Genomic DNA, 26,555 nt, shown 5'->3' with positions numbered 1-26,555 from the left:
CCCTAGGTTTCTTCTCTCCTTGATTACTTTCCACCTATTACATCTTGTCCTGCACTTAGGCAGTTTGTGGTTGAGGGTATAATCACATATGTAATCTTTAGAACTGCTAAGTTTCTAGTCAGAGCTTTTCAGATGAACACATTGGTCTAGCATTGTTAAAAAGGATGCCTTCGATTAAACATGCGCTGTTTTGTATTTCAGTACTCATCTGATGCTTCAGCATTCTATTTTATTTTATGTTATCTCACTCTTTTATCTTTCATTCCATTTGATCTGCCTCTGTTTTATCTCATGTTACTTCACCTTATGTTATTTTTTTTTTAATTCCATTTATATCCCGCCCTTCTCCGAAGACTCAGGGCGGCTTACAAGCTTAGCAGTAGCCTTCATTCTATGTACAGTATATGCCTGCTTATTAGGGCTTTGACACACACCCCAAGCGGCATTATTACAAAGTCAGCTTAATTGCCCCCAACAATCTGGGTCCTCATTTTACCTACCTCGGAAGGATGGAAGGCTGAGTCAACCTTGAGCCTGGTGGGATGCGAACCTGCACTAATTGCAGGCAGCTGGTGTTACTTAAGGAGGCATTAGCCCACTGCTCCACCAAGGCTCTTTTATTGTATTTTATTATATTTTATTGTATTTTTTGCTGCTGACACCTATTTTTTTTATATGACCAATTGCCTAATCAATAAAGCTATACTGCACTATATTGGAGTAGGAAGAAATGTTGCAGATCTGTTACAGATTGTATCTAACATTAAAGTTTGGTTTCCAAGGACCATGTAGAGCTTGGGTCAGGACCTAAAATTCGATAAATAAAATTACTATCCCTGTTTGCATTTATAATGGGGCTTAAATCAAGAGTTTCTCCATATTTCAGACTTTTCAAAAGGGCTTAAGATCTAGTTCTATCTCTTTTCTGATACTTAGAGTCAACAGTTTCAGTAGAAATTTCATGTACAAAAATGGAAAATTAATGCCTGTATCTTAACACTTCCATTTGCTTCTAGTGGTCTCTTCAGCTTAGCTCCCCCAAATATCTACATCTCTCTCTCTAGTTTTGAAAGCTTGTTTGATCATGACATCCATGTTTGTTTCTCTCTCCCTTCTTCAAGACGGTCAGCAAGGCTGAGGCAAATAGCCACAAAGAGGACATCGTAGCTGGTCCGAAAAGTGACATGAAGGGCCGTAAGAAGTTACTGTCTGCCTGTTCCCTGTCCAAACTGAAGGTATCAGGATCTTACAATTCCCATCTTACAATTTATAAGTCAGTACAGTATAAAACGTATTTGATGTACATGCTTGTACATAGATTGCTTGGGGAAATCCAACTGGCGATATATGTTATTTTGTAGGATCATTCATTCATAACTTTAAAACCCAACTGGAAGGAATGTGAGAACCTTCCATCGTGGAGTGAATTGCATCCACAGAGTGGATTTACAAACACGTTAACTGGGGATTAGATGATTTGTTCTTCAGAGTAGTTCGGTGCCTTTGGGGATGTGGCCAACAGGTAAAGAAATAATATGGTTTATTATCCCATGTGAGGTAAATGTCGTAACGTTGGACTCTTACCCTAAGTTTAGGCTTAGTACTTTGAACCCAGATGTAAAATTGGAAGAGAGTGTTTCAGAGTACGTTGAGTCTAATCTGTTGATTCTCTCAAATTCTTTTACCGCCAGTTGAAATTGAAAACTGAAGGGTTGAAAGAGGCAGTTGCTTTATGCATTAAATAAGGTCAGGGTTTGTGAACTAACAGTTTTTTGCTAGTGCCAATGGACTTTAAACTGGACCTTTATTCTGGAAGCTATGTTAATATATACCTGAATTAAGCAGCCAGCTGAGGGATTCTGGGAGTTGAAGACCACACATCTTAAAGTTGGCAAGGTTGAGAAACATTAGGCAACCTTGGCTCTTTTATGACTCGTGGACTTCAAGTCCATGCTGGCTCAGGAATTCTGGGAATTGAAGTCCACGAGTCATAAAAGAGCCAAGGTTGCCTACCCCTGGTCTAGACCCATACAGCAGAGAAGAGACCCCAGCCGCAGAGTAGATAATTCCACTAATGAAATGGTTAGTAGTAATTACAGACTGCAGAGTTTTAATCAGATTTTTTTTTTCTTTTTCAGTTCGGTCTGAGACTAACTTTAGGAAGCTATGAGTATAAAACATGGAAGAGTGAATATAAATGCTCTTTAGAAAAACAAAAACAAAGCCAGGCTGTTTTGGAAAATAATAACACAATGAAGAAACAAATTTTAGGAATAAACTGTCCTGGATTGTGCTGAGTTTATAGTTTCTTGTCCTACAAATAAACACACACAAACACACACACACACACACACACACACACACACACACTGAATTCTATACATGTCCATTCAGGACCAGGTTAGATTAATGTCAGTGGGATTCCTACAGAGAAAGGGGATCGAATTTGGGAGAACGTTTGTCCTAGATGCAGTGAAAGATGTATTATTTCCTTATTTTGATTTATATGGCTGCCCATCTTGACAAGGCGATTCTAGGCAGTGAACATGGTTAGAAACATCAAGACAACAATTAAAAGGAGAAAGAGAGAAGCATAACAAAAGCAAAAAACATGAGAACAAAAGGGCAAACAAGGCTAACCCATTGACAATAAATTAATAATACTTTGTAGACTTGACTAACCTCCTGATTCCTTGCCTGGAAGAATCTGAACATCTGTTAAAATATAAACAACGTTGGTTTTATGCCAAAAGTTCCACGTGAAAAGTTAAATTGACACTTTCAGACTCTCAGATTTGCAAGATTTGTTTAATGTAGCCTTAAAATAAAGCAGAATTGGTTCACCTAGTCATATTTCCTGTCTGGCCCACCTGGTAAGGCTGATGTCAATCTTGCAAGTGTGGAAGTAGAATTCACCCGCCATCTCTTCCTAGCCTCTTTTGCCCCACCACTAAACAGCTCCAGGCTGTGTTGTCTCTTATCTAATCGTTCCCTTAGGCAGCCTCTCTTTGTGGGGTCTCCCAAGGTCTTTCCCACATACCATTACAGAAAAGGTGTAATGTTGAAAGAGATGGAGTTCATGGTATGGAAATCTTTGCACATGTGTCTATGGCAAGAAAATATAATTTCTATTGGCTCAACGTTTGGCCTATCCAAAAAGTTCCATTTTCAAAATTGTCAAGAATTTTGGGGTGCCAGACTGCCACTCTAACTCTCGGGGGAGAAGAAAAGAATATCCTACTAATTTTGCAGGTGGTTTCCATAGTCTGCAAATCGAACAAATGAGATTAAAGCTAAACTGTCTTAAATTACCCTGGCCTTTTAGAGATTGAATCTGATACCTTTGCAACAGATAGAGCCAGGCCTGTTCTTACAGTTACATAAGGGAGCAGGAATACCACTTGGAAAAGCTAGAAAAAGGGAGCAATTGCATACATACGCTTGTCAAGAAAGGAAACTGGGCCACTGTAGGGGAAAAAGACATCAGTGCCAATACACGTGTATGCAAATAAAGTAGAAATATTCTTAAGCCATTGTTTGCCTCCTGAATAACACCCCCTTGGCCAACTTCACACAATATAAAGTTAACTGTAAACACCAGCAAGATTCATTAGCTTGGTGTGCTTTGTCCAAATAGAATCCAAGCCAAAAAGGTAAATTAATATCTCTTTTATTTATGCCTAAGCAAGAGGAGGCATCTCTCTCAAAGAGAAAGCAAGTTAGAAAATCATTTTATATACATTTCAAACATACTGGATATGGAACGTGTTCTTTCATTGGTTAACATCATTTGACTCATTGCTGATGTTATCCATGTAACATGTAACATTTTATAGCATCCCATAATATTCTTAGCATGATCTTGTTAATGCTCATTGTTATATTCAGGAAGTGAATTTGTGAGGTACTAAAGTTCAAAAACTAATCAAGGAGAGAACCAACCTAGAACTAAGGAGAAATTTCCTGACAGAACAATTAATCAGTGGAACAACTTGTCTCCAAATGTTGTGGGTATAGGGTTTCCTGCCTCAGCAGGAGTTTGGACTAGATGACCTCCTAGCTCCCATCCAACTCTATTATTCTGTTAAAACTATGTATGATCCTTGTCCTTGACAGGTTTGACCCAGTCCTTCTGAGACTAGTTCCTCATGAAGAACTTTGCTTTGTTGCTTCAGGGAATTAGAAACATTAATCAAAGAAACTCCTAGATACTGAAAACATTATTCAAAGATCCCACACCTCCAGGGCCGCATCTTTCTTTTAGATATCTGTGCTAAGTTGCCAATCCAAGTTTTAGCACTTTTTGAGGAAAACAGAAGTCAGGAGGCTCCTCTTGCTTCTGGGGGATGAAATGCTATAATTCATGGGTGTCAAACTCGATTGCATCATGTGACATATCGTGACATATCACGATGTTTTTTGTATTTGCGGAGCCGGGGTGGGTGTGGCCTGTGCGTTGACGCATACGGCCCGTTGGCCGCCAGTTTTGACACCCCTGCTATAATTCAGCTTTTCTTAAGGAGCTCAGGGCCAGAGCACGGATGGGATTGTTCCTCATTTAAGGTTCACAACAACTTTGTGAAAGAGTGCCTGGCCTGCTTTGTTTCTGCTTGGAGGCCATAGCATCATATGGCTGGAAGGGACCTTGGAAGTCCTCTAATCTAATCCCCTGCCCAAGGCAGGAGACCTTACACCAGGAGGCACGCTGGCTAAGGAATTCTGGGAGTTGAAGTCCACAAGTCATAAAAGGGCCAAGTTTGAAGACCCCTGCCTTATACCATCCTTGACAAATGTCCAATCTTTTCTTGAAAACCTCCAGCAATGGAACACCTACAACTATGGGAGTCAAGCTGTCCAACTGATTAATTGTTCTTACTATCAGAAAATTTCTCCTTACTTCTAGGTTGGATCACTTCTTGATAAGTTTCTATCCCTTACTTCTTGTCCTGCCCTCAGATGCTTTGGAGGATAGGTTGACCCCTTCTTCTCTATGAAAGCCCCTCAAGCACTGGAAGACCTTTGGACTTCTTGCTTGAGAAAGATAAAAATGAAGTTTAGATGTTAGGATTTGATAATTAGATTTGTTATGCTTATAGAAATATTGTGAATTTTTATTGCCACCATTAGACATGTATGCTGTATATTCTTTTATGTTTATGCTTAAACTCACAGTAAGAGGTTATTTTGTTATATAAATAATTCTAATGTTATTTTTATTGTCTAATTGATCCATTTTATATTGTTTTTGTTTTTGTTTTTGTACTTTTGTTTAATATAGAGTAAGAGGCTACTTTATTATTTATTTGTGCTGTTAATTTTTTTTCTTTTTTTCTCCCTTTTCATGCCCTTTTCCCCCTAATTTTCTTTTTTTTTCTGTTATTTTGTATTTTATCTCTCCTTGAAACTTCATAAAGTTGATTTTTTTTTTAAAAAAAGAGATAGTTCCCAGCTCAAATCCATTGAGTGGGAAACAGAACTTTATTTTTGTCTCAACCCCATATTTTACCCTCTACGTGCCAGTGAATTTGATGCCTTTAATTCCCTATTGATTGTCCTCGTTTCCTTCTAGATATTTTTGATAATGTTATATTTAGCCTATCTGACCAAGACTATGACTGGGGCGTACGTAAACAGCATGCTGACTCAGATCGAAAGGCGTTTCAACATCCCTGCCTATCTGGTTGGAATTATCAATGGAGCCTTCGAAATGGGTAGGCACATAGATGAACCCGTTGAATGGTTTGTAACAGATAATGTCAGGGAATTGCGCAGCAGCTGTTCAAATGAAGTCAGACAAGCTGACACACACTTGGTAGTTTTATATAAATAAATATGTTTATCCTTTATATTTACTTTGTAGTGTGATATAAATAAATGTGTTTGTCATTTATATTTAGTTTGTAGTTTGATATAAATAAATATGTTTATCCTTTATATTTAGTTTGTAGTTTGATATAAATAAATATGTTTATCCTTTATATTTAGTTTGTAGTTTGACATACAGTAAATAAATATGTTTATCATTTGTATTTATAGCAGACAAGATAGTCAGGTGCACAGGAACATCATGAGGTAAAACTCAACCAGCACACCGAGCATACAGAAGAAAAAGTCGGGAGGGAAACGGAAACTCCCCCTTTACCCCCAGAGCAACCAATCATAGCGCAGATTGCCTCATGCAGGAGCCAGCCTTCTCCAACCAATCAACAACAACCGTGTATTCTTGGCCCAGTGTACAATTTTACTGTTCCAGATTCTAGATTTAGTATCCTAACAAATAAGTACATTTATTTAAATTTTACGTGGCATTTAATATTGGTTATACCAAACATCGGCATGATAAGCCTATTCTAATAGAAGATTATTAGAAAGGAAGAATGAAAACTTAGGAAGGAAGGAATTCCTTTTTCGCACTGAGCCTAGTTGATTTCTACAGGGGATCTGCTGGTGATCGTCTTTGTGAGTTACTTGGGAGCAAAACTTCACAGGCCACGCATGATTGGGCTCGGATGTGCAGCCATGGGCTTGGGCTGTGTTTTCATAGCCCTGCCTCATTTTCTAATGGGGAGGTAAGTTCCTAATCTTATCAAATTCTCATGTGGCTGGTTCTCAACTTACCACCCCAGTTGGAAACAGAATTTTCATTGCTAACAAGGTGGTTGTTGAGGGACCTCTGCCTGATTTTATGGCCTTTTTCCCCCCATGGTTGTTAAGTGAATCCCTGCAGTTGTTAAGTGAATCACACGGTCATTAAGTAAACCCAGCTTCCCCCATTGACTTGGTTGGGAAGGTCACATGACCCTGGGAGGCTGCAACCATTGTAAATACAATGTGACAATGACAAAATGTACATCGTGTCGCCACAGCACCAAATGTAGCCTTCCATACTTGCATCCTGATGTATGTCAGCTGTGTGGTTTGTGTCACGTCATTGAAATGCATGGTTTCTCTTCTCCCCCTCCTTCTCCCACATCCCCAAAACTGATGACCCTCATTCATTCTTGTTTTGGATTGCTAATTTTAATAGTAGTAGTAGTAGTAGTAGTAGTAGTAGTAGTAGTAGTAGTAGTAATGGAGTTGGAAGGAACTTTGGAGGTCATCTAGTCCAACCCCTTGCTCAGCAGAAAACCCTATACCATTTCAGACAAATGGCTGTCCAGTCTCTTCTTAAAAACTTCCAGTGTTGGAGCATTCACCACTTCTGGAGGCAGGTTGTTCCACTGGTTAATTGTTCTAACTGTCAGGAAATTTCTCCTTAGTTCTAGGTTGTTTCTCTCTTTGATTAGTTTCCATCCATTACTTCTTGTCCTACCTTCAGGTGCTTTGGAGAATAGCTTGACACCGTCTTCTTTGTGGCAGCCCCTGAGATATTGGAACGCTGCTATCATGTCCCCCCTCACCCTTCTCTTCATTAAACTAGACAGACCCAATTCCAGCAACTGTTCTTTATATGTTTTAGCCTCCAGTCCCCTGTTCATCTTCATTGCTCTTCTCTGTACTATTTCTAGAGTCTCAACATCTTTTTTACATCATGGTGACCAAAACTGGGTGCAATATTCCAAGGGTGGCCTTACCAAGGCATTGTAAAGTGGTATTAACACTTCATGTGTTCTTGATTCTAGCCCTCTGTTAATGCAGACTAGCACTGGGTTGGCTTTTTTGGCAGCTGCAGCACACTGCTGGCTCATATTTAAGTGATTATACACTAGGACTCCGAGATCCCTCTCACAGTTACTACTATCGAGCAAAGTACCATTTATAGTATACCTGTGCATTTGGGGTTTTTTGCCTAAATGTAGAACCTTTTTTCACCATTGAATTTCATTTTGTTAGGTAGCACCCAATGTTCAAGTCTGTCAAGATCCTTCTGTATCTCAAGCCTACTTTCTGGGGCGTTGGCTATTCCTCCCAGCTTGGTGTTGTCTGCAAATTTGTCTGGCATGATCTGTTTTTCACAAACTCACGTTGGCTTTTGGTAATGACTTTGTTTGCCTCTAGTTGTTCGCTGATTCATTGCTTGACTATCTTTTCCAGAATCTTCCCAGGTATTGAGGTCAGGCTGATAGTCTGTAGTTTCCTGGATCCCTTTTTTCCCCTGTTTTGAAGATGGGAACTACATCAGCTCTTTTCCAGTCCTCTGGTAGTTCCCCAGTGCTCCAGGAAGTTTGAAAGATATAGTTCATTGGTTCTGAGATCACGTCTGCCTGTTCCTTCAGGACCTTGGGGTGTAGTCTATCTGGTCCTGGTGATTTGAACTTGTCTAGGGTAGACAGGTACTCACAATTTTCTTGTGTATCTTGTGCTTCTAAGCTGTTTTTTACAGTACTGTTTTTGATAGGTTGGACTGTTTTTTCCCTTTGTGTAAAAACGGATGCAAAAAGCAAGTAGTTCTGCATTCTCCCTGTTGCTTGTCACCATCTTGCCACTTTCCCCCATTAATAGACCAATCATTTCCTTAACTTTTTTCTTGTTTTATACATGTTGAAAGAAGCTTTTTTTGTTATTTTTTACTTTTGTCGCAAGCCTTTGTTCATTTTGAGCCTTAGCTTTCCTCACTTCATCTTTGCAGGATCGGGCTATTTGCTGATATTCTGCCTTAGTTATGTGCCCCTCTTTCCACTTTTTATACTTGTCCTTTTTATCTTTCAGTTTATCAAATAGTTCTTTATGCAGCCATGCTGGTTTCTTTTGAGAACTGTTATTTTTCTTCTTTGTTGGTATTGTGCTAAACTGGGCTTTTATAATCTCACTTTTCAAAATTTCCCAAGCTTCTTCAGTTGTTTTCCCCTTGAGGATTCTCATCCATGGAATCCTTCCCAAGGTCTCTCTAAGTTTATTGAAATTTGCTCTCTTAAAATCCAAGGCTCTAGTCTGACTATGTTCTATTGCTTGTGCATTTTGTAAACATGGATTTGGAGGAATAAATAATTCAGTAAATATTTCACCTTTGAGAGGATCAGAAAGCCAATCCAAGCAGTAAGTACCAATATTTCCTTTTATAGACAGATTCACATTCATTCCCCCAAAGGCATCCAGTGCAAGTCATGATGATATAATATCATGATGTGCAAAAGATGCAAAATAATGTATTTTGAGTTCTTCATATTTGTTCTCTGTGGTTATCCATGCTCCCTTAAGAAATGTTAGTCACTTGCAGGGCTACTGTTAAAATCAATCTTCACGGATTGTGAATATGTTCCACCGAATTCTGTTTAATAGATGAATGAACAAGTGACATTGTGAATGTATCTACTAAAGCTTGCCCATGGGCTCCCCTACTCACATGGAAAGAATGAACACACCTTAGTGTTATTTTATACCATTTATTTTGATTCACAGGTATCAGTATGAAAACTCTGCTTCCTCTTCTGAAAATGCTTCTTCAAGTATGGCAGTTTGCCTTGCAAATCAAAGTGACATATTCAAACCTGACCCGTTAACTTCAAAAGGTAAAGTTCCCCTTTGGGTCCATTTAGCTCCCTCTGCATTATTTATCCATGGGCATTCACACATAATTTTCCTTGCTGATACACACCTATTTCCTTACTGACCAATGAAAAGCATCAGCAGTTTTACCTCTATGAACATCCTTCTCATGGAGTTCTTGGTTTATTGTTTCTGCTTATCCTTGCCCTTTTTAGAATGTGAGAATCAAGAGGGATCTTTGATGTGGGTGTCTGTACTGATAGGAAACATCATACGAGGAATAGGTGAAACTCCCATCGCACCTTTAGGCATCTCCTATCTAGAAGATTTTGCAAGACCAGAAAATTCTCCATTCTACATAGGTAAGCCTGCAAAAGCCCAAATGTCATCTTTTAAAAAGCCTTTTTTTAAAGGCTTTTCTAACCCAGGAGGAAGACATGTGTACTGCTGAATCACAACTCGCGGCAGTCTCAGCCAACAAAGGATGCTGTGATTTTCCTTTTAGTTACATCAGAAGTAATACATTTCCAGTGCAATCACAGTGCTCAGAGGGAAATACAATTTATTTTATACAGGTAGTCCTTGAGTTATGACGGCAGTTGGAACTGGAATTTCCATTGTTAAGTGATGCAGTCATAAAGTGTGATGTCACATTACTACATCACTTATCGACAACGATCCCAATTGCCATTGTTAAGCAATAATCGTGGTTTCATTAAGCAGGACCTCATGTGATTCCTGAATTTGACTTCCTGCCGCTCCCAATAAGCAAAGACAATGGGGAAGCTGGAAGGAAATCGTAAGTCCTGGTCATGGTGAGACTTTCCTTAGGTGGCTCACAGGTAGGTGGGTGGTGGATGAGTGCTACAGAGTACAGATGGATGGGAGTTGTTGCTGTGGCATTGCCTGACTGTGGATGGTTGCATGGCTAGGTGTCAGCTGTTTGCCACATACCCGGATCATTATCATGTGACCATGAGGATGCGGCAATGGCCATAACTTCAAGTACCAGTCAGCAGTCAATTTTTTTCAACACTGCTGTAACTTTATACAGTCACTAAATGAATGGATGTAACTGAAGGACTACCTGCAATTAAATTAATGTATTTCCAGAATCCAGTATCTTATATATAATCCAATCAGTACTAACCCAGTTAAATATCTACCGCTCCTTCAAGCAGCACACAATTACCTGAGTGCCTGTAGAATCTAGATACTTTGTTAGAACATGGAAAAATGTGTTCTGACATTGCAATGTCAGCTCGGCTGCTTGTGGACATATATGGATTTAACTCTTTTAACATGTTTGAATCTTTTCTACTCCTTTAGGCTGTCTACAAATAGCAACCGTCTTGGGTCCTTTACTTGGTTTAATGATTGGCTCCTATTGTGCCAAGTTGTACGTGGATATTGGATTCATAAACCTGGGTAAGACAATTGGCCAACAAAATCTGTAAGCTTTAATCCCTGGAAAAACAATTCCCTGCATGTCATTCTGAATTTTCTATTTTTGGAGTTTGGGCGTCTTAATACCAGTTGTTAAAGTGACTATTTTCACTTTGCTTTGTCATGAATGGAAATGTAGTGGCCTGATTATTAAGGTCAACATGAATCATCATGGATCCATCACTGACCTTGCACAGTGACATCATGACACTGAAAATGGGTGATTTTGATCTTCCAGGTTGGCTTTCCTGATATTTTGAACCCCAAACTTAATTCTTTCCATGTTGGCTAGAAATGATAAGAGTTGATGTTCCCCCTAAACATTCTGGAGAGCAGCAGGTTATCACACTGGTATATGGAAATGCTACATAACTACATATTTTGTGTGTCTGTCTGTCTGTCTATCTTTATCTATCTATCTATCTATCTATCTATCTATCTATCTATCTATCTATCTATCTATCTATCTATCTATCTATCTATCAGTCTGTCTATCTATCTATCTATCTATCTATCTATCTATCTATCTATCTATCTATCTATCTATCTATCTATCTCTATCTATCTATCTATCTATCTATCTATCTATCTATCTATCTATCTATTTATCCTCCATCTATCCATTCACTCTTCTCTTTCTCTCTCTCCCTCTCTCCTTCCCTCCCTCCTTCTCTCTCTCTCTCCCTCCCTCCCTCTCTCTCTCTCCCCCCATCTCTCTCATAGTACAGAGCCATTGCAGGAGGGAATCAGTATTAACCTATGGCAGCAAAAATCAGTAGCACTTTTTCTGACCAATTTTTGTTAAACGGCATAATTTCTTTGCAAGCTGCCGTTTATTTCATCTGAAGCCATGTTAAGGTTAACCAAGTTAAGTATGGGAAACATAAAGCCAAGTTTCTCATTCTTAGCAACTTCCAGATGTAGGGACATGAACTCCCACAACTTCCCAACCAGTTTGGCCTTTGCTGAGAATTCTGGGAGCTGAAGTTCACACAACTAGAAGTTTCCCAGCGTGGTGCTATCTTCTCCATATTCCACCAGGGGCCACTTCCCCCCACAATGCAGCTGGGAAAGGATGAAGCCTTTCCTCAGTCTAATGCATTTGCAGAGAAACTGTGATCACAAAAATGACTTAAAAGAGAGAAAGAAAGTGGAATGTATGTTTACAAAGTGGGAGCTCTGTGCCGAAGATAAAAATTAATAAAGAATGAAGACATTCTCTCTCTGTTTTCCCTGCCTTCCCTCTCTTTATAAATGCACCCACCCAGCCTCTAAGCCTAATGAATGATTCTTAATCTTCCTTTCTCACCAGAGGAGGTGACCATAAACCTCACGGATGCCCGTTGGGTCGGTGCTTGGTGGCTGGGAGTTCTAGTATGTGCCTTTGTGAATTTCCTTGTTGCAATCCTTTTCTGCTTCTTGCCCAAGACTCTGATAAAAGAAGGGGAAGAAAACAACATCGAAGTAACAGCCAAGAGAAACACATCCCTCTTGCAAGCAGAAAACACAGGCCAGGCAAAAATAAAGTTGCGTGAACTTTACAAGGGTGAGCAAAACACAAAACAAAAGCCAAAACACATTATCCTTAAAATCCCAGACAATAACAAATATACAACCGTGGACCAAGTTTCTTGTTTTTTTAAAAAAATGAAGATGATGGGCTTTTCTTGACTGAAACTCTTTAAATCATTTAATAATAAGTTAAATTTGCCAAGACTTCTATAGCTGGAAGAATTCCAGTCATGGTTTAGGGCAGCGGTAGGCAACCTCGGCTCTTTTATGACTCATGGACTTCAACTCCCAGAATTCCTGAGCCAGCTATGCTGGCTCAGGAATTCTGGGAGTTGAAGTCCATGAGTCATAAAAGAGCCAAGGTTGCCTACCCCTGGTTTAGGGTATGCTGATGAAGATTCTCAGTTGTCCACGTAGAATTGTCTGGAAGTTGAGTCCAGGCAATTGGATTTTTTTTTCTTACTGATTCAGAATGTTTCACTGCTTGAATAAGCAGCAAAACGTTTTGAACCAACAAGAAAAAAAAATCCAGTTGCCAGGACTCAACTACCAGCCATGGTTACGGTAGTTACCTTCAGTGCTAGATAGCTGGTGTGTTTCTGAGACATTTATCGGAAGCCACTCCTAGCCTACAAAACGGTCTCCCAGGTAGAAAAGCTGTCAGTCCAGGAAAAAAAAGTGCCTTTTTTTTTACTTCTCCAGATGAGATGACTTGAAGAGAACCACCTCTACTTTTAGGCTTCTTGCCTCATTTTTTTCCTTTAAAGGTGTTTTTATCATGGGTTGATTGTTTCTGTTGCTAGTCAAGCCATTTTGAGAAGCAGCCTGAACATCTGTTATCAAGCACAGGTAGAGCGGGTCTATGGGGCAACTTTGAGGAGAACTGACTCTCTTCCAGTTCACCTTGCAGTTCCCATCTTCCTTCTCCCACCCCGGTTACTATTTGGACTGATCCATTGTCAAAATGGGGGTCAGCTTGGAGACTTGGTGTGTACAGGGAGAGCATAGCATTAGGAAGCTGGACTCTTGCAGTAACCAAAGCAGAGTGGTCTTGCAGAACAGTGTCCAGTGACCATGAGGAGGAGATGCATGTTCACACCAATCTACAGAAGTCAATGGGTTTGATCTCAACCCCTAGGTCCTCAAAATATGACCACAATGGAGACTGTCCATTAAGGTTGTAACTAATGATGGTTCTAAAGTGGGTCATCACATATAGGTAAAGGTAAAGGTTCCCCCGCACATGCGTGCTAGTCGTTTCCGACTCTAGGGGCCGGTGCTCATCTCCATTTCAAAGCCGAAGAGCCAGCGCTTGTCCGAGGACATCTCCGTGGTCATGTGGCCGGCATGACTAGACGCCAAAGGCGCACGGAACGCTGTTACCTTCCCACCGTAGTGGTCCCTATTTTTCTACTTGCATTTTTACGTGCTTTCGAACTGCTAGGTTGGCAGAAGCTGGGACGAGTAACAGGCGCTCACTCTGTTACGCGGCACTCGGGATTCGACCCGCCAAACTGCCGACCTTCCGATCGACAAGCTCAGCGTCCTAACCCACTGAGCCACCGCGTCCCTTGTCATCACATATAACCAGGCCCAATTTTATGACTTTTTTTTTTTGCAGCTGTTGTTAAGCAGATGTCAGTGGCGTAGCATGGGGGGTGCAGGGGGGGCCGGCCGCACTGGGCGCAACATCTGGGGGGGCGCGCTCGCACTGAGCTGCTCAGGGAGCCCCAAGGGCTGCACAGAGTTGGCTTGGCTCCGCTCTCGAGCTGCTCTTTCTTGCAAAGCGAAATGAGTCTGGCAGGTGAGATGGGCGGCCACATAAACTGAATAAAATAAATAGAAGCGCCCAACTCTCCGCCCAGGCTCAGGCCAACCGCAAGCGCCCCGCAGGCGCCCCGGCAGGCTTGGCCGAGCGAAGACGGACCCGCCGGCCGGCCGGCCTAGCTTCATGCGCATGCGTGGCTTTATTTAGCGGGGCTCACGTGCGAGCTTGAATGCAGCAGCTCTTGCAGGTTGGAGCCCCGCCCAGCCGCCCTCGAGAGGGACCCAGAAGCATCCCGCATTGCGCGCGACTCTTCTTGGAAAGTCTACGCCGCTGCGGGGCGCGTCTTTTTGGCGGTGCCGTGACGCCACCGCCCACCCGCCCCTCTATTTCCGCTTCCGGTTGCCTTGCCCCGGGTGCTGACAACCCACGCTACGCCACTGGCAGATGTTGTGGTCATACAGCAATTGCCACAGTCATTAAGTGCTGCAGTCATTAAAGGAACCCATTGTTTGCTATGGGATGTTTTCACCAAAAACTGGAAGTAAAGATTGTAAATTGTAATCATGTGACCAAAAGATGCTGCAAATGGCTGTAAATGCGGGCTGGTTGCCAAGCACCCAAAATGCAGTCATGTGACCATGGGGGGAACCAGCCTTTGGACCTTCAGAACTGGGCTGTAAGTACCTTTTCGGGGAGTCTGTTGTAACTTCGAGCAGTTGTGAGCGATTGCTTTAACCACTAGACCAAGTTGATCCCTATGTGCACAAGGCAGAGAAAGTGTAGGTCCTCCAAGCAAAACTTCCATTGGAACCAAAGACTGCAAAGCGGCTGAGATCCTTTTCTTTGGTTTGGTTTCCAGATTTTGTTCCCTACCTGAAGAGTCTGCTTCACAATCGGGTTTACATGCTTTTCCTTTGTATTACTGTACTTCAATTCAGTGCTTGGATCGGGATGATTACTTTTATGCCCAAATACTTGGAGCAACAGTATGGAATCTCTGCATCAGACGCCATTTTCTACATAGGTAAACTGAACATATGTACGTGAGAATGCAGGTGGCTGAGTATGAGTGTGGTTGAGTATGAGTGTAAAAACACAGGCATCAACAGAAATGGTGAGAAGATCTTGAGGTATCAAAAACCTGATTTTCACTGTCTCTTATTCTAGGTGTATACAATTTACCAATCATATGTGCTGGGTATTTTTTTGGAGGCCTGATGATGAAGAAGTTCAAGATAAACATATATCAAGCTGCCCACATAGCGTTTTGGAGTTCCTTAATTGAATATCTCATCTATTATTCTGCTTTTGCTATGAACTGCAAGAACTCTTCTGTGGCTGGTTTAAGTGTCTCTTATGAAGGGTATGTACCTGATCCAGCCCTTATTCCAGGTTGCTTCGTAGTAGAAATAGTTATCTGGATTTGGAGTTATCTCTCAATAATAATTTGTTTCGTTCATGAATTTGAAAGGCACAAGGTGTGTCTCCTTCAAGGACTAGGGTGATATGATAGCAGTGTTCCAGCATGTAAGGGGCTGCCACAAAGAAGAGGGGGTCAACCTATTTTCCAAAACACCTGAAGGCAGGACAAGAAGCAATAAGGAACAGTTGCTGGAATTGGGTATGTCCAGTTTAATAAAGAGAAGGACTAGGGGGGACATGATAGCAGTGTTCCAATATCTCAGGGGTTGCCACAAAGAAGAGGGAGTCAAGCTATTCTCCAAAGCGCCCGAAGGCAGGATAAGAAGCAATGGATGGAAACTAATCAAGGAGAGAAGAAACTTAGAACTAAGGAGAAATTTCCTGACAGTGAGAACAATTAATCAGTGGAATGGCTTGCCTCCAGAAGTTGTGGGTGCTCCAACACTGGAGATTTTTAAGAAGAGACTAGACAACCATTTGTCTGAAATGGTATAGGGTTTCCTGCCTGAGCAGAGGTTGAACTGGAAGACCTCCAAGGTCCCTTCCAACTGTTATTCTATTATTCATTTATTCAGTCTGCCAGGTTTTGGCATGGAAATGAAGATGAAGAAGGCCATCACAAAGAATGTTAATGCCAAAAGATCTACAAGATAGAAGAGATTATTTGTAGCTCAGGGTTGAACTATGGTGTCCTTGGTGCTATCTGAGCTTGGTGGTTTTCTTGCAGACGTTTCATTGCCAAAATAGGTAACATCATCAGTGCTGGAAAGGAGTGGGCTTTGCTTCCTTCTAGCATTGATACTGTTATCTAGTTGGGTAATGAAACCTTTTCCAAAAAAGCACACCCCGTTCTGAGAGCACCAAGGACCTCACAGAACTGCAAGAGTGTGTCCCTAATTTGATTGACTGATTATATTTGCCATCACGTTAGGTTGGATCTTCATCCTAATCTTGTATCTTCATTCACTTCCCCAAAGCCTCTATTTTGTACCTGATTCCTATCATAACCTTTGGCATTCTATCAAATACACTGAAGCTCCCTTAATTTTCAAGTTTCCCCTAGGTGTGGCTTAATTAGGGTGAACATATATAGGCTGCAAAACTCTAGATGACCATTAGAGGGTAAGAAAGCAATTACAAATTCATCTAGTTCTTTACCGCCATCTAGTGGCCAGATTAATTTTAAAGGCCCAGATTGCTCACCCAAGGCTTAACTTCTAGGAATAAGAGAATTTAGACCTATTTTTGAGGAGACATCTAGCAGGCAGCTTTGCATTAATCCTGCCCCAAATGCACAAACACAGAATAGAAAGAGCAGCCTCTTATTATTGGTTTACTCTGCTCTGTTTTTCCCACTCGTTATTTGGAAAGAGAGAAACTCTTTACTAGCTAATCTGACTTGTGTCATTCCCAGCTACAATGCTTTTTAGCAGAAATTGATGGGACGTCTACTTAAGTGTTCCTCGTGACATCTCCTATTAAATACATGGAAAGGATTTTATGAGGTGCTATGGTTATCTCCAAACTTTTCCCAGTATTTGAAGACTTCTGCTTGTCTAGTACAGTACACACTTAGTGAAAGAGCTTCTTATTCTTATAGGTTTATTTGTTTATTCTTTGTTTAAGCTGCTCTGTTGCTTGAAAGAAGTTATTGCAAATTGTGTCCAAGCCAACTCATCAAATTGGTCCGATTCAGAAAAATGGACTGATTTGACGTTCTAAGTCAAGCAGTCAATGTGAATTGTTAAACGTAATCCATTCAGTTGAATTTCCCTATTCAAGATGAAAGATAGTCTTCCACAAAGTGGGTCATCCAATCTGATATGAGCACTGGATTTGCTTAATCAATTCATATTATAATTCTCTAAATCTCCATCGAACAGATGTGATGCGGTGACGCTGGCACCGAGCAAAGCCACCGAGCTCCTCGTTTCCAAGAGTTTTTTTTCCTTCCGTTCTATTGCCTGTGTGTTTTGTTCAACTTGGTGTATGTTTTTCAGGATAGATCAGCTGTCCTACACAGATGCATACTTGTACGCTGACTGTAACCGTCACTGCAATTGCTCTACAAAGATGTGGGACCCTGTTTGCGGAGAGAACGGAATTACATATGTTTCATCTTGTCTCGCTGGATGTGGCATAGCCAACGGAACTGGGAAAAACACAGTAAGGCATACCACAGATTTCAAGCAGCCTCAACCAACACAAATGGCTGTAGCTTGGCAGCAATCCCCTTGCTTTGGATACAGTAGGCAAGGTGTTTGATGCAGTTCCTGTAGACCAGGGATGTCCAAACTTGACAACTTTAAGACTTGTGGACTTCAATTCCCAGAATTCCCCAGCCAGTCATGCTGGCTGGGGAATTCTGGGAACTGAAGTCCACAAGTCTTAAAGATGTCAAAGTTGGACACCCCTGCTGTAGACTCTAGCAAGAGCTTGGGTGGACAGCCTTTAGAATATTCTTAACATTCCCTGGTGCAAAGGTCCAGTGAACAGCAGTAACAGAAGACCCTCAGAGAGAGTAGAAGCATCATGTAAGAAGGAAAGAGGAAGGGAACTAAGACAGGGCTTTTCAACCTTTTCACCCATTGTACCACTTTTAGGATATGACAACATCCGAGTACCACCAGTCGCCTAGCAAGGTGTCAAAAAACTTGATGACCCCAAAAAAAGGGAAAAAGTGATGAAGTACAGGTAGTTCTCGACTTACAACAGTTTGCTTACTGACTGTTCGAAGTTACAATGGCACTGAAAAAAGTGCCGCCACAGCCGAGCAAGACACCTGCCTGTCTGCCCAGCGGCACTCTTCCTCCTGTCCGAGGTTTTCATTGTTGTGAGCATTTCTGTTGAGGAATGGCAGCAGGGGTGGGGTGGGGTGTTGTTTGGGTTTTATTCCCCACCCCCTCTGCTGGGTGGTTGCAGCAGGTTTTGGTCACTTCACATGACCCTGGGACACTGTGACCGTCATAAATATGAATCAGTTGCCAAGCATCTGAATGTAAACCACAAGACCCTGGAGATGCTGCAACATTCCAGCTGATCGGCTCTTCTGGGCTCAGCAGAAGCACTGGGATCAGTGCCAAGCTCTAGCTGGAGCCTGGCGCTGATCCTGGTGCTTCTGCTGAGCCCTGACAACCCCAAAGAAGCGCTGATCCTGGTGCTTCCGCTGAGCCCTGACAGCCCTGCAGCTCCAGCCATCTCTCGCTCAGGCTTGTGCGGTGCTGCCACCGGTTCAGCTCATTCCCCTCCCCCGCTACCACTTTTCTAGGATGGTCGCGTACCACCTGCCAGATGCCAATGTACCACAGGTGGTACCCGTACCAGTGGTTGAAAAGCCCTGAACTAAGAAGTACCAGCTGAATAGAATAACCCTTGTGTTGAAGGAGCAGCACTGATTGCTGGTTGACTTCCAGACCCAATTCAAGATGTTGATAGTCATCTCCAAACTTCAGTATGGATTGCGCCCTTGTTACCTTTGGGATAATCTGTTCTTCTCCTATAGGATCTAGTCAGGAAGGGGTACTATTTTTCCCCATCCTGGAAAACTGGTGGGTGAGGGTCCTTTTTAGTTGCCTTTTGAGTAGCAGCTTCTTCACCATGCCATGATTTAAGCCCCAAAGTCATTTTAGCTTTGAGTCTTTTACCCTTTGGAAGAATGGTGGAAATAGTTCTTTGGAGATTTTCTTTTTTTAATCCCATTTATATCCCGCCCTTCTCCGAAGACTCAGGGCGGCTTACAATCTAAGCACAAATCAATGTGCTTAGCAATAGCCTTCATTCTATGTATATGCCTGCTTTATTAGGGCTTTCACCGCCCCCCCCAAGCGGCATTATTACAAAGTCAGCTTAATTGCCCCCAACAATCTGGGTCCTCATTTTACCTACCTCGGAAGGATGGAAGGCTGAGTCAACCTTGAGCCTGGTGGGACTCGAACCTGCACTAATTGCAGGCAGCTGGTATTACTTAAGGAGGCATTAGCCCACTGCTCCACCAAGGCTCCACCAAGATAAAGATCTTTAGTAGATGACTGGGATATATCAGTGGATAGTGGCAAATATTTGTAGCTCGGGTGTAGGATGTGGGTGAAGGTTTCTTCTCATCACAGACCTCCACTTGACACACCCACCCCCGAAGCCCTTATAAACAGAAGAACACCGACAGCCACTAAATTCCACTGAAGAGGTTACCTACGCTGGTAATGAAACGTTCGGAAACCAGCCCACAAGCTCAGAGAACGAATCTTCACCCTCAGATCAGTGGATATTTGTATATACAGGTAGTCCTCGACTTACCATTGTTCATTTAGTGATCATTCAAAGTTACAACAGCACTGCAAATAGCGACTTGGGACCATTTTTCCCATTTACGACTGTTGCAGCGTCCTCGTGGTCACATAATCAGAATTCAGACGCTTGGCAACCTGATCACGTTTATAATGGTTGCAGCATCCCACGTTGGTCACGCCATCCCCTTTTGTGACCTTCTTACAAGCAAAGTCAGTGGGAAAGACCGATTCGCTTAGCAGCTGTGTGACTAAGGTAACAACTGCAGTGACTCGTTTTACAACTGGGGCAAGAAAGGTTGTAAAACGGGGCAAAGCTCAACAGCTATCTTGCTTAGCCACAGAAATTTTGGGCTCACTTGTGGTCATAAGTTGAGGACTGAGTTGTTGCACTCGAGACTATAATGCCACCAACAGTCTCCACTGGAGGTTAAGAGCAAGCCACTCAAGATGCATGCAGCCTTAAATTGTTTCTACTGATATTTTAACAGGTCCTTTCAAACTGCTCCTGCATTTCGGCACCGGGATTTCTATTGGGGAATGGTTCGGCACTGCCAGGACAGTGCCACAGAGGGAAGATGTGTGACACAATGCTGAATTATTTCTTAATTTTATCCTTAATCTGCTGTTTGATTTATTCGTTTGGAGCCATGCCAGGTTACATGGTTCTCATAAGGTAAGAAAAGGGGGAAGGGCAAACCCTGTTTAAAAAATTAAGAGAATTAAGGAGCTATTTCCTGTTAAAAAAAAGGTAAAGGTTCCCCCGCACATGCGTGCTAGTCGTTTCCAACTCTAGGGGCCGGTGCTTATCTCCATTTCAAAGCCGAAGAGCCAGCGCTTGTCCGAGGACGTCTCCGTGGTCATGTGGCCGGCATGACTAGACACCAAAGGCACACAGAACGCTGTTACCTTCCCACCGTAGTGGTCCCTATTTTTCTACTTGCATTTTTACGTGCTTTTGAACTGCTAGGTTGGCAGAAGCTGGGACAGGTAACAGGTGCTCACTCTGTTATGCGGCACTCAGGATTCAACCCGCCAAACTGCCGACCTTCTGATCGACAAGTTCAGCGACCTGAGAACAATTGACCAGTGGAACGACTTGCCTCCAGAAGTTGTGAATGCTCCAACACTGGAAGTTTTTAAGAAGAGATTGGACAGCCATTTGTCCGAAATGGTATAGGATTTCCTGCCTGAGCAGGGGGTTGGACTAGAAGACCTCCAAGGTCCCTTCCAACTCTGTTATTCTTTAGTCTGTATACTGTATTCTGTATTTATTCTATGTTTATTCTGTGTTCTGCTCTGGGTTTGGATTAGAAAAATGAATCTAACTGTTTAGCTGGGTCATGGATCAGAGGGACAGTTTAGAGCAGATTTTGGCAGGTCAGTGAAAGAATCTGCCCACTTAGGAGAAAAATGGTTTATGCAAATGATGGAGATTTTGCACGCTTCGTGTTTGCCACTGGGCTTTTCCGCCCAGGAGCAGAAAAATTGGAAGCAGCCAAAAATTATGCAAGCTCAAGGATGTGTTGTCCATCCTTCCAACCTCTATTATGAGCTGATCAACAAAAAAGTGCAACTGAATTATTTATTTATTTATTTATTTATTTTATTACATTTATATACCGCCCTTTCCCGAAGGACTCAGGGCGGTTTACAGGGTAATTAAAAAACCAAGATACAAAAGTTACAAACAAATTTTAATTGAAGATTTCTGGAATAAAGCTAGTCCCCGATTTACAGCAGTTCGTTTAGAGCAGGGCTTTTCAACAAAAATATGAGCGGTGGTGATGCAGTGGTTAAAATGCAGTATTGCAGGCTAACTCTGTCCACAGAACCAGGGGTTTGATCCTGACCAACTCAGCCTCCCATCTGTTCTGTACCAGCCTACTACTGGCCCTGCAGAAAAGGCAGGGACAACCCCTTTTACAAGAAGGCAAGAGGCTGGAATTAAGCCTGCCAAATTTATTGATACAAAAACAAACAAGACACGAACCAAGAAACAGGAGCTTTTCAAGCGGTTGCCTTCAGCAAACCAGCCCTCCCATGCATTCCCCTTTTATACAGTTTAGGGCGTGGCTTCTCTCTGCCTCCTTCCGAGGTGCCCCATTGCCTTCCTCTGTTTACTCCTGATTGATTGCCTCCTGCATCGGGCATCCTTGAACAGGGCCAGCTGTGGGTCATCTTCATCCACGCTGTCAGGCTCACACAGCTGGGTCTCCGTCGTGACCAGGTGGGAGGGGCCTGGCTGAGGGCTCTCATCAGCAAGCTCTTCAACACCCCTCTCCTCCTCCTCTGAGTCGTCCGACCCAACTGCCGAACCCACAGGCTGACCCTGAATCACAACATCCTTCCGAGGTGGTTAAAATGAGGGCCCAGATTATTGGGGACAATATGCCGACTCTGTAAACCGCTTAGAGAGGGCTGTAAAGCACTGTGAAGCGGTATATACCGGGAAATCTAAGTGATATTGCTATTCTGATTCATTTCTCAAAACTGCTCTTGTTCTCCAGGTCCCTAAAGCCTGAGGAGAAGTCATTTGGTGTTGGTCTCCACTCCCTGTCAGAAAGAGTTTTTGGTAAGAGAGGGTTGTTACTTTAAGCCGCACTCTACAGCTAGAGAATAGGTAAGAGGAAATCATATCCCTTGGGATGCAGTTGTGAAGCAGTCCCGTGAAAGTGTCTTTTGAGATCGCGCTTCAATAGGGTTAGTGAAACAGCCGACTGGGAGAATGAGGAGGGAAAGGAATGGGTATCAGGTCTCCTGCTCAAAGAGGGAGTTGGACTAGAAGACCTCCAAGGTCCCTTCCAACTCTTTGTTTCTGTACTCTGTAAAAGGTAAAAGGTAAAGGTTCCCTCGCACATGCGTGCTAGTCGTTTCCGACTCTAGGGGCTCATCTCCGTTTCAAAGCCGAAGAGCCAGCGCTTGTCCAAGGATGTCTCCGTGGTCATGTGGCCGGCATGACTAGACGCCAAAGGCGCACGGAACGCTGTTACCTTCCCAACGTAGTGGTCCCTATTTTTCTACTTGCATTTTTACGTGCTTTCGAACTGCTAGGTTGGCAGAAGCTGGGACGAGTAACAGGCGCTCACTCTGCTATGCGGCACTCGGGATTCGACCCGCCAAACTGCCGATCTTCTGATCGACAAGCTCAGCATCCTAACCCACTCAGCCACCGCGTCCCCTGTACTCTGTACTTCCTATAAAAAGGTGAAGGTTTCCCTTTCAGTCATGTCCAATTCTAAGGCACAATGCTCATCTCCACTCCTTGGCTGAGGGGGCCAGCGTTGTCTGAAGACTATTTCCGTGGTCATGTGGCCAACATGGCTATGTGCCACAGATGCATTACCTTCTCACCAAAGGGTTACCTATTAATCTACTTGCATTTGCGTGCTTTCGAACTACTAGGTGGGCTGGAGCTGGAGCAAGTAACGGGAGCTCACCCGTTGCACAGAGCTCAGGGTCTCAAACGCAGGCTGTTAATTCTCCAGCTGACAAGCTCAGCATCTTTAACCAAACAAAGCCAAATCACGTCTCACAGTTTAGCTAAACCTAAGGTGTCCGTTAGAAAAGGTAAGATGGACAAAGCTTCTGGTCTTCCGGAAATGTGAGGATTGAATTATTTTACCCAAAAGGACTGGATAGAACTTTGGATTCAAAGGAAAGAAGGGGTTTTTTTTTGGAGCACATGAAAGCATTTAGATAGTATTATGGGCAAACTAAACACATGCCTGCCTGGGATTATGTTATGTGATCCCTGAAAAAGATCAGCTGTTTTGGGGAATAGCGAACAGGTGCTATAGCATCCCACATGCCCTGAAACATTCAAAGTACTGCTAGTCCTGTGTTCAATAGCATTCATTTTATGCTACTGCCATTTGGGATCCATGTCTCCATGTTATTACTACCTTTTCATCCAGCAGGGCTTGCTTCATTCTGAAATGATAGTAGGAAAGCATCATCCTCTTTTATTTCTTTTTTCAGAAATGGATGATAGATAGTACTCAACAAAGATTGCCACCCCATGTACGTTTCTGTCCCTGAACAAAAACGAAAGAGCAAGGATTTCCTTTAAGTTCTCATTATTCTCAGAAAATTTCAAGACAATGCACCTTCTCTCTTCCAAGTTCAGATTCAGGGCATTGAATGTTTTATTTAAGTTCATAACACTTGACATATCTGCTCTGAATTTGTAATCTTTTGATTCGGAGCATTTGCACATCAGTTTTTGACAGAAAGGAACAAGTCAGCTTCTGGCCTGAGGCCACCCAGCTGGCTTTGTGCCTTAGGCAAAACTAGAGCTCGCCGTCTCCTGGTTTTTAGCTCCTTGCCTTAAGGACTAACTGGTTCTTGATGCTAGTAGCTCCCATCTAAAAGGAGAATAGAGTACAAGAAAGCACTTTTATATCACAAACAGCAAACTACTTTGGTAACTGAAAATGACTTTTCTTGTCTTTATGTCATATGCCATGTAGCTGGAATCCCATCACCTATTTATTTTGGAGCTATGATTGACAGCACATGTTTGAAATGGGGAACAAAGACCTGTGGTGGAATAGGGGCATGTCGGATGTATGATAGTGACACATACAGGTACGACTATTTGATTGTTGTCACTGTTGATTCGTATAATCCACCTCTCATCTTTCCCTTTCTTTGTTGAGTCTGTTCTAGTCTGACTGAATCGTTCTGTCAAGTCCCTCCACAGAGGTTCACTACCTAGAAAGCAAGATTCTTGCAGATTCACACTGTAATAAGTAAGGGATTACACTGCAGAATCTTGGAAAGAGCCCATTTGTGCTTTGGTTCTCATTTATGTAAATTTAATAAAAGAAACAAACAAACAATCATGTCATTGAAGGCTTTAAGGCAAGGGGTCCTTGCTGTCTTTGATCTTCTTTCAGATGGAGTACTAATGAGACGTTTGATGCTCATTTGATGTAACAAAAATGTCCGTTTGTTCTCGTTCTGCAATATTTTGGAAACATTCATTTTTCATTCCCAGATTCAGAGAATTCCATTCAATTATTAGTGTGATATCAAGACAAAGCAGTTACTCAATGTCTGGTCTAACACATTATTTAGCTTGCAGTCAACTATTATTCTAGGATGTTTTTCCAAATATTATTACCAAGCAAATTATTCCTATTGAATCATATCATATCGCAACATGACATCATATTAAAAGGAAATTATGGATTTCCTTTCCCTATATAAAGCGCTCTCAATTAGTCAGTCCTTTCAGCCCATCTCTCTAAGCCAGGAGTCATCAAACTTGGCCCTTTTATAACTTGTGGACTTCAACTCCCAGAATTCCTCACCCAGGCATGCTGGCTGAGGAGTTCTGGGAGTTGAAGTCCACAAGGCATAAAAGGACCAAGTTTGAAGTCCCCTGCTCTAACCTATGAGGATAATTTTGAATTTTATATCTGTCGTCTTGGGTAGCTATTCCATGTAGCTTTATACCATTTGAATACTAGGTAAGTATATTATCTCCACCTTCTTACCTAAGTCATCCATAAATATCAAAGTTCAAGGCATAGGATTGCACTTTGCAGTACAGACAGTCCTTGACTTATAACCATTTGTTTAGTGGCCAAAGTTAGAATGGCAGTGAAAAGAGTGACTTATGGCCATTTTTCATCTTATGACAGTTGCAGCCTCCCCACGTTCACATGATCAAAATTGAGATGCTTGACAACTAGCATGCATTTATGATGGTTTCACTTTCCTGGGGTCACGCGATCATCTTTTGTGACACTCTGACAAACAAAATCAATGGGGAAGCCAGATTCACTTAACAACCGTGTTACTGACTTAACAACTACAGTGATTTCCTTAACAGCTGTGGCAAGAAAGATCCCAAGTTGTTGGGAAAAACTCAACAACTGTCATGGGCTCAGTTGTGGTCATAAGTCAAGGACTAAAGGTAAAGGTTCCCCCGCACATGCGTGCTAGTCGTTTCCAACTCTAGGGGCCGGTGCTCATCTCCGTTTCAAAGACGAAGAGCCAGCGCTTGTCCGAGGACGTCTCCGTGGTCATGTGGCCGGCATGACTAGACACCAAAGGCGCACAGAGCGCTGTTACCTTCCCTCCGTAGTGGTCCCTATTTTTCTACTTGCATTTTTACGTGCTTTCGAACTGCTAGGTTGGCAGAAGCTGGGACGAGTAACAGGCGCTCACTCTGTTACACGGCACTCGGGATTCTACCCGCCAAACTGCCAACCTTCTAATCGACAAGCTCAGCGTCCTAACCCACTGAGCCACCGCGTCTACCTGTACCTTATTCCACTTTAGGAGAAATGACAAATACGTGGTAGCACAAAGGAGAAAAAAAAACGCCACTAAAACTGAAAGCTTTTAAATAAAGTGGAATCCGTGGCTTTAAACAGAGCTACTAGATTTAGTGACTGGGGATTGCCTTGTATTAATGCAGTTCAAATTGTCTTCCTAGATTGTTATACCTTGGATTGCCATCAGTTCTCCGAGGGGTGTCCTACATCCCATGTGTGTTTATACTCCTCATTTTAAGGAAACAGACCAAGGATCAGGCAGGGCAGGACCAAGAATTGGAAGCCAAAGAAGAGGAAATTAAAGAAACAGAGCAGAAGGAAATGGCTGCCTTTCAGAAATGTACAGACCCACAGCAAGAGACAGTAGAAACAACGGCGAATGAAAATGTGGACCTCAAAAAAGACTGA

The 26,555-nt window shown here is 42.4% G+C and overlaps 1 protein-coding gene across 1 annotated transcript in view; it reads left to right on the top strand.

The window, feature by feature from the left end:
- LOC308670400 (solute carrier organic anion transporter family member 1A2-like) overlaps nt 1-26,555 on the top strand; it is a gene marked incomplete at both ends in the record, with an annotated part of 30,826 nt that extends 4,271 nt beyond the window's left edge. Inside the window, 14 exons of the mRNA XM_081331899.1 lie at nt 1,122-1,235; nt 5,570-5,711; nt 6,437-6,569; nt 9,340-9,449; nt 9,642-9,788; nt 10,756-10,854; nt 12,185-12,418; nt 15,012-15,176; nt 15,320-15,515; nt 17,575-17,740; nt 20,349-20,533; nt 22,368-22,432; nt 24,330-24,447; nt 26,309-26,555. Of these exons, the coding sequence (XP_081188025.1) occupies nt 1,122-1,235; nt 5,570-5,711; nt 6,437-6,569; nt 9,340-9,449; nt 9,642-9,788; nt 10,756-10,854; nt 12,185-12,418; nt 15,012-15,176; nt 15,320-15,515; nt 17,575-17,740; nt 20,349-20,533; nt 22,368-22,432; nt 24,330-24,447; nt 26,309-26,555 (2,121 nt within the window). The remainder of the gene's footprint in view (nt 1-1,121; nt 1,236-5,569; nt 5,712-6,436; nt 6,570-9,339; nt 9,450-9,641; nt 9,789-10,755; nt 10,855-12,184; nt 12,419-15,011; nt 15,177-15,319; nt 15,516-17,574; nt 17,741-20,348; nt 20,534-22,367; nt 22,433-24,329; nt 24,448-26,308) is intronic.

The sequence above is a fragment of the Vipera berus genome (genome assembly GCF_964194415.1).
Source record: "Vipera berus genome assembly, chromosome: 6".
Lineage (NCBI taxonomy): Eukaryota > Metazoa > Chordata > Lepidosauria > Squamata > Viperidae > Vipera > Vipera berus.
Note: the sequence above shows the minus strand (reverse complement) of the source record. Positions and strands in the feature narration are given on the sequence as shown.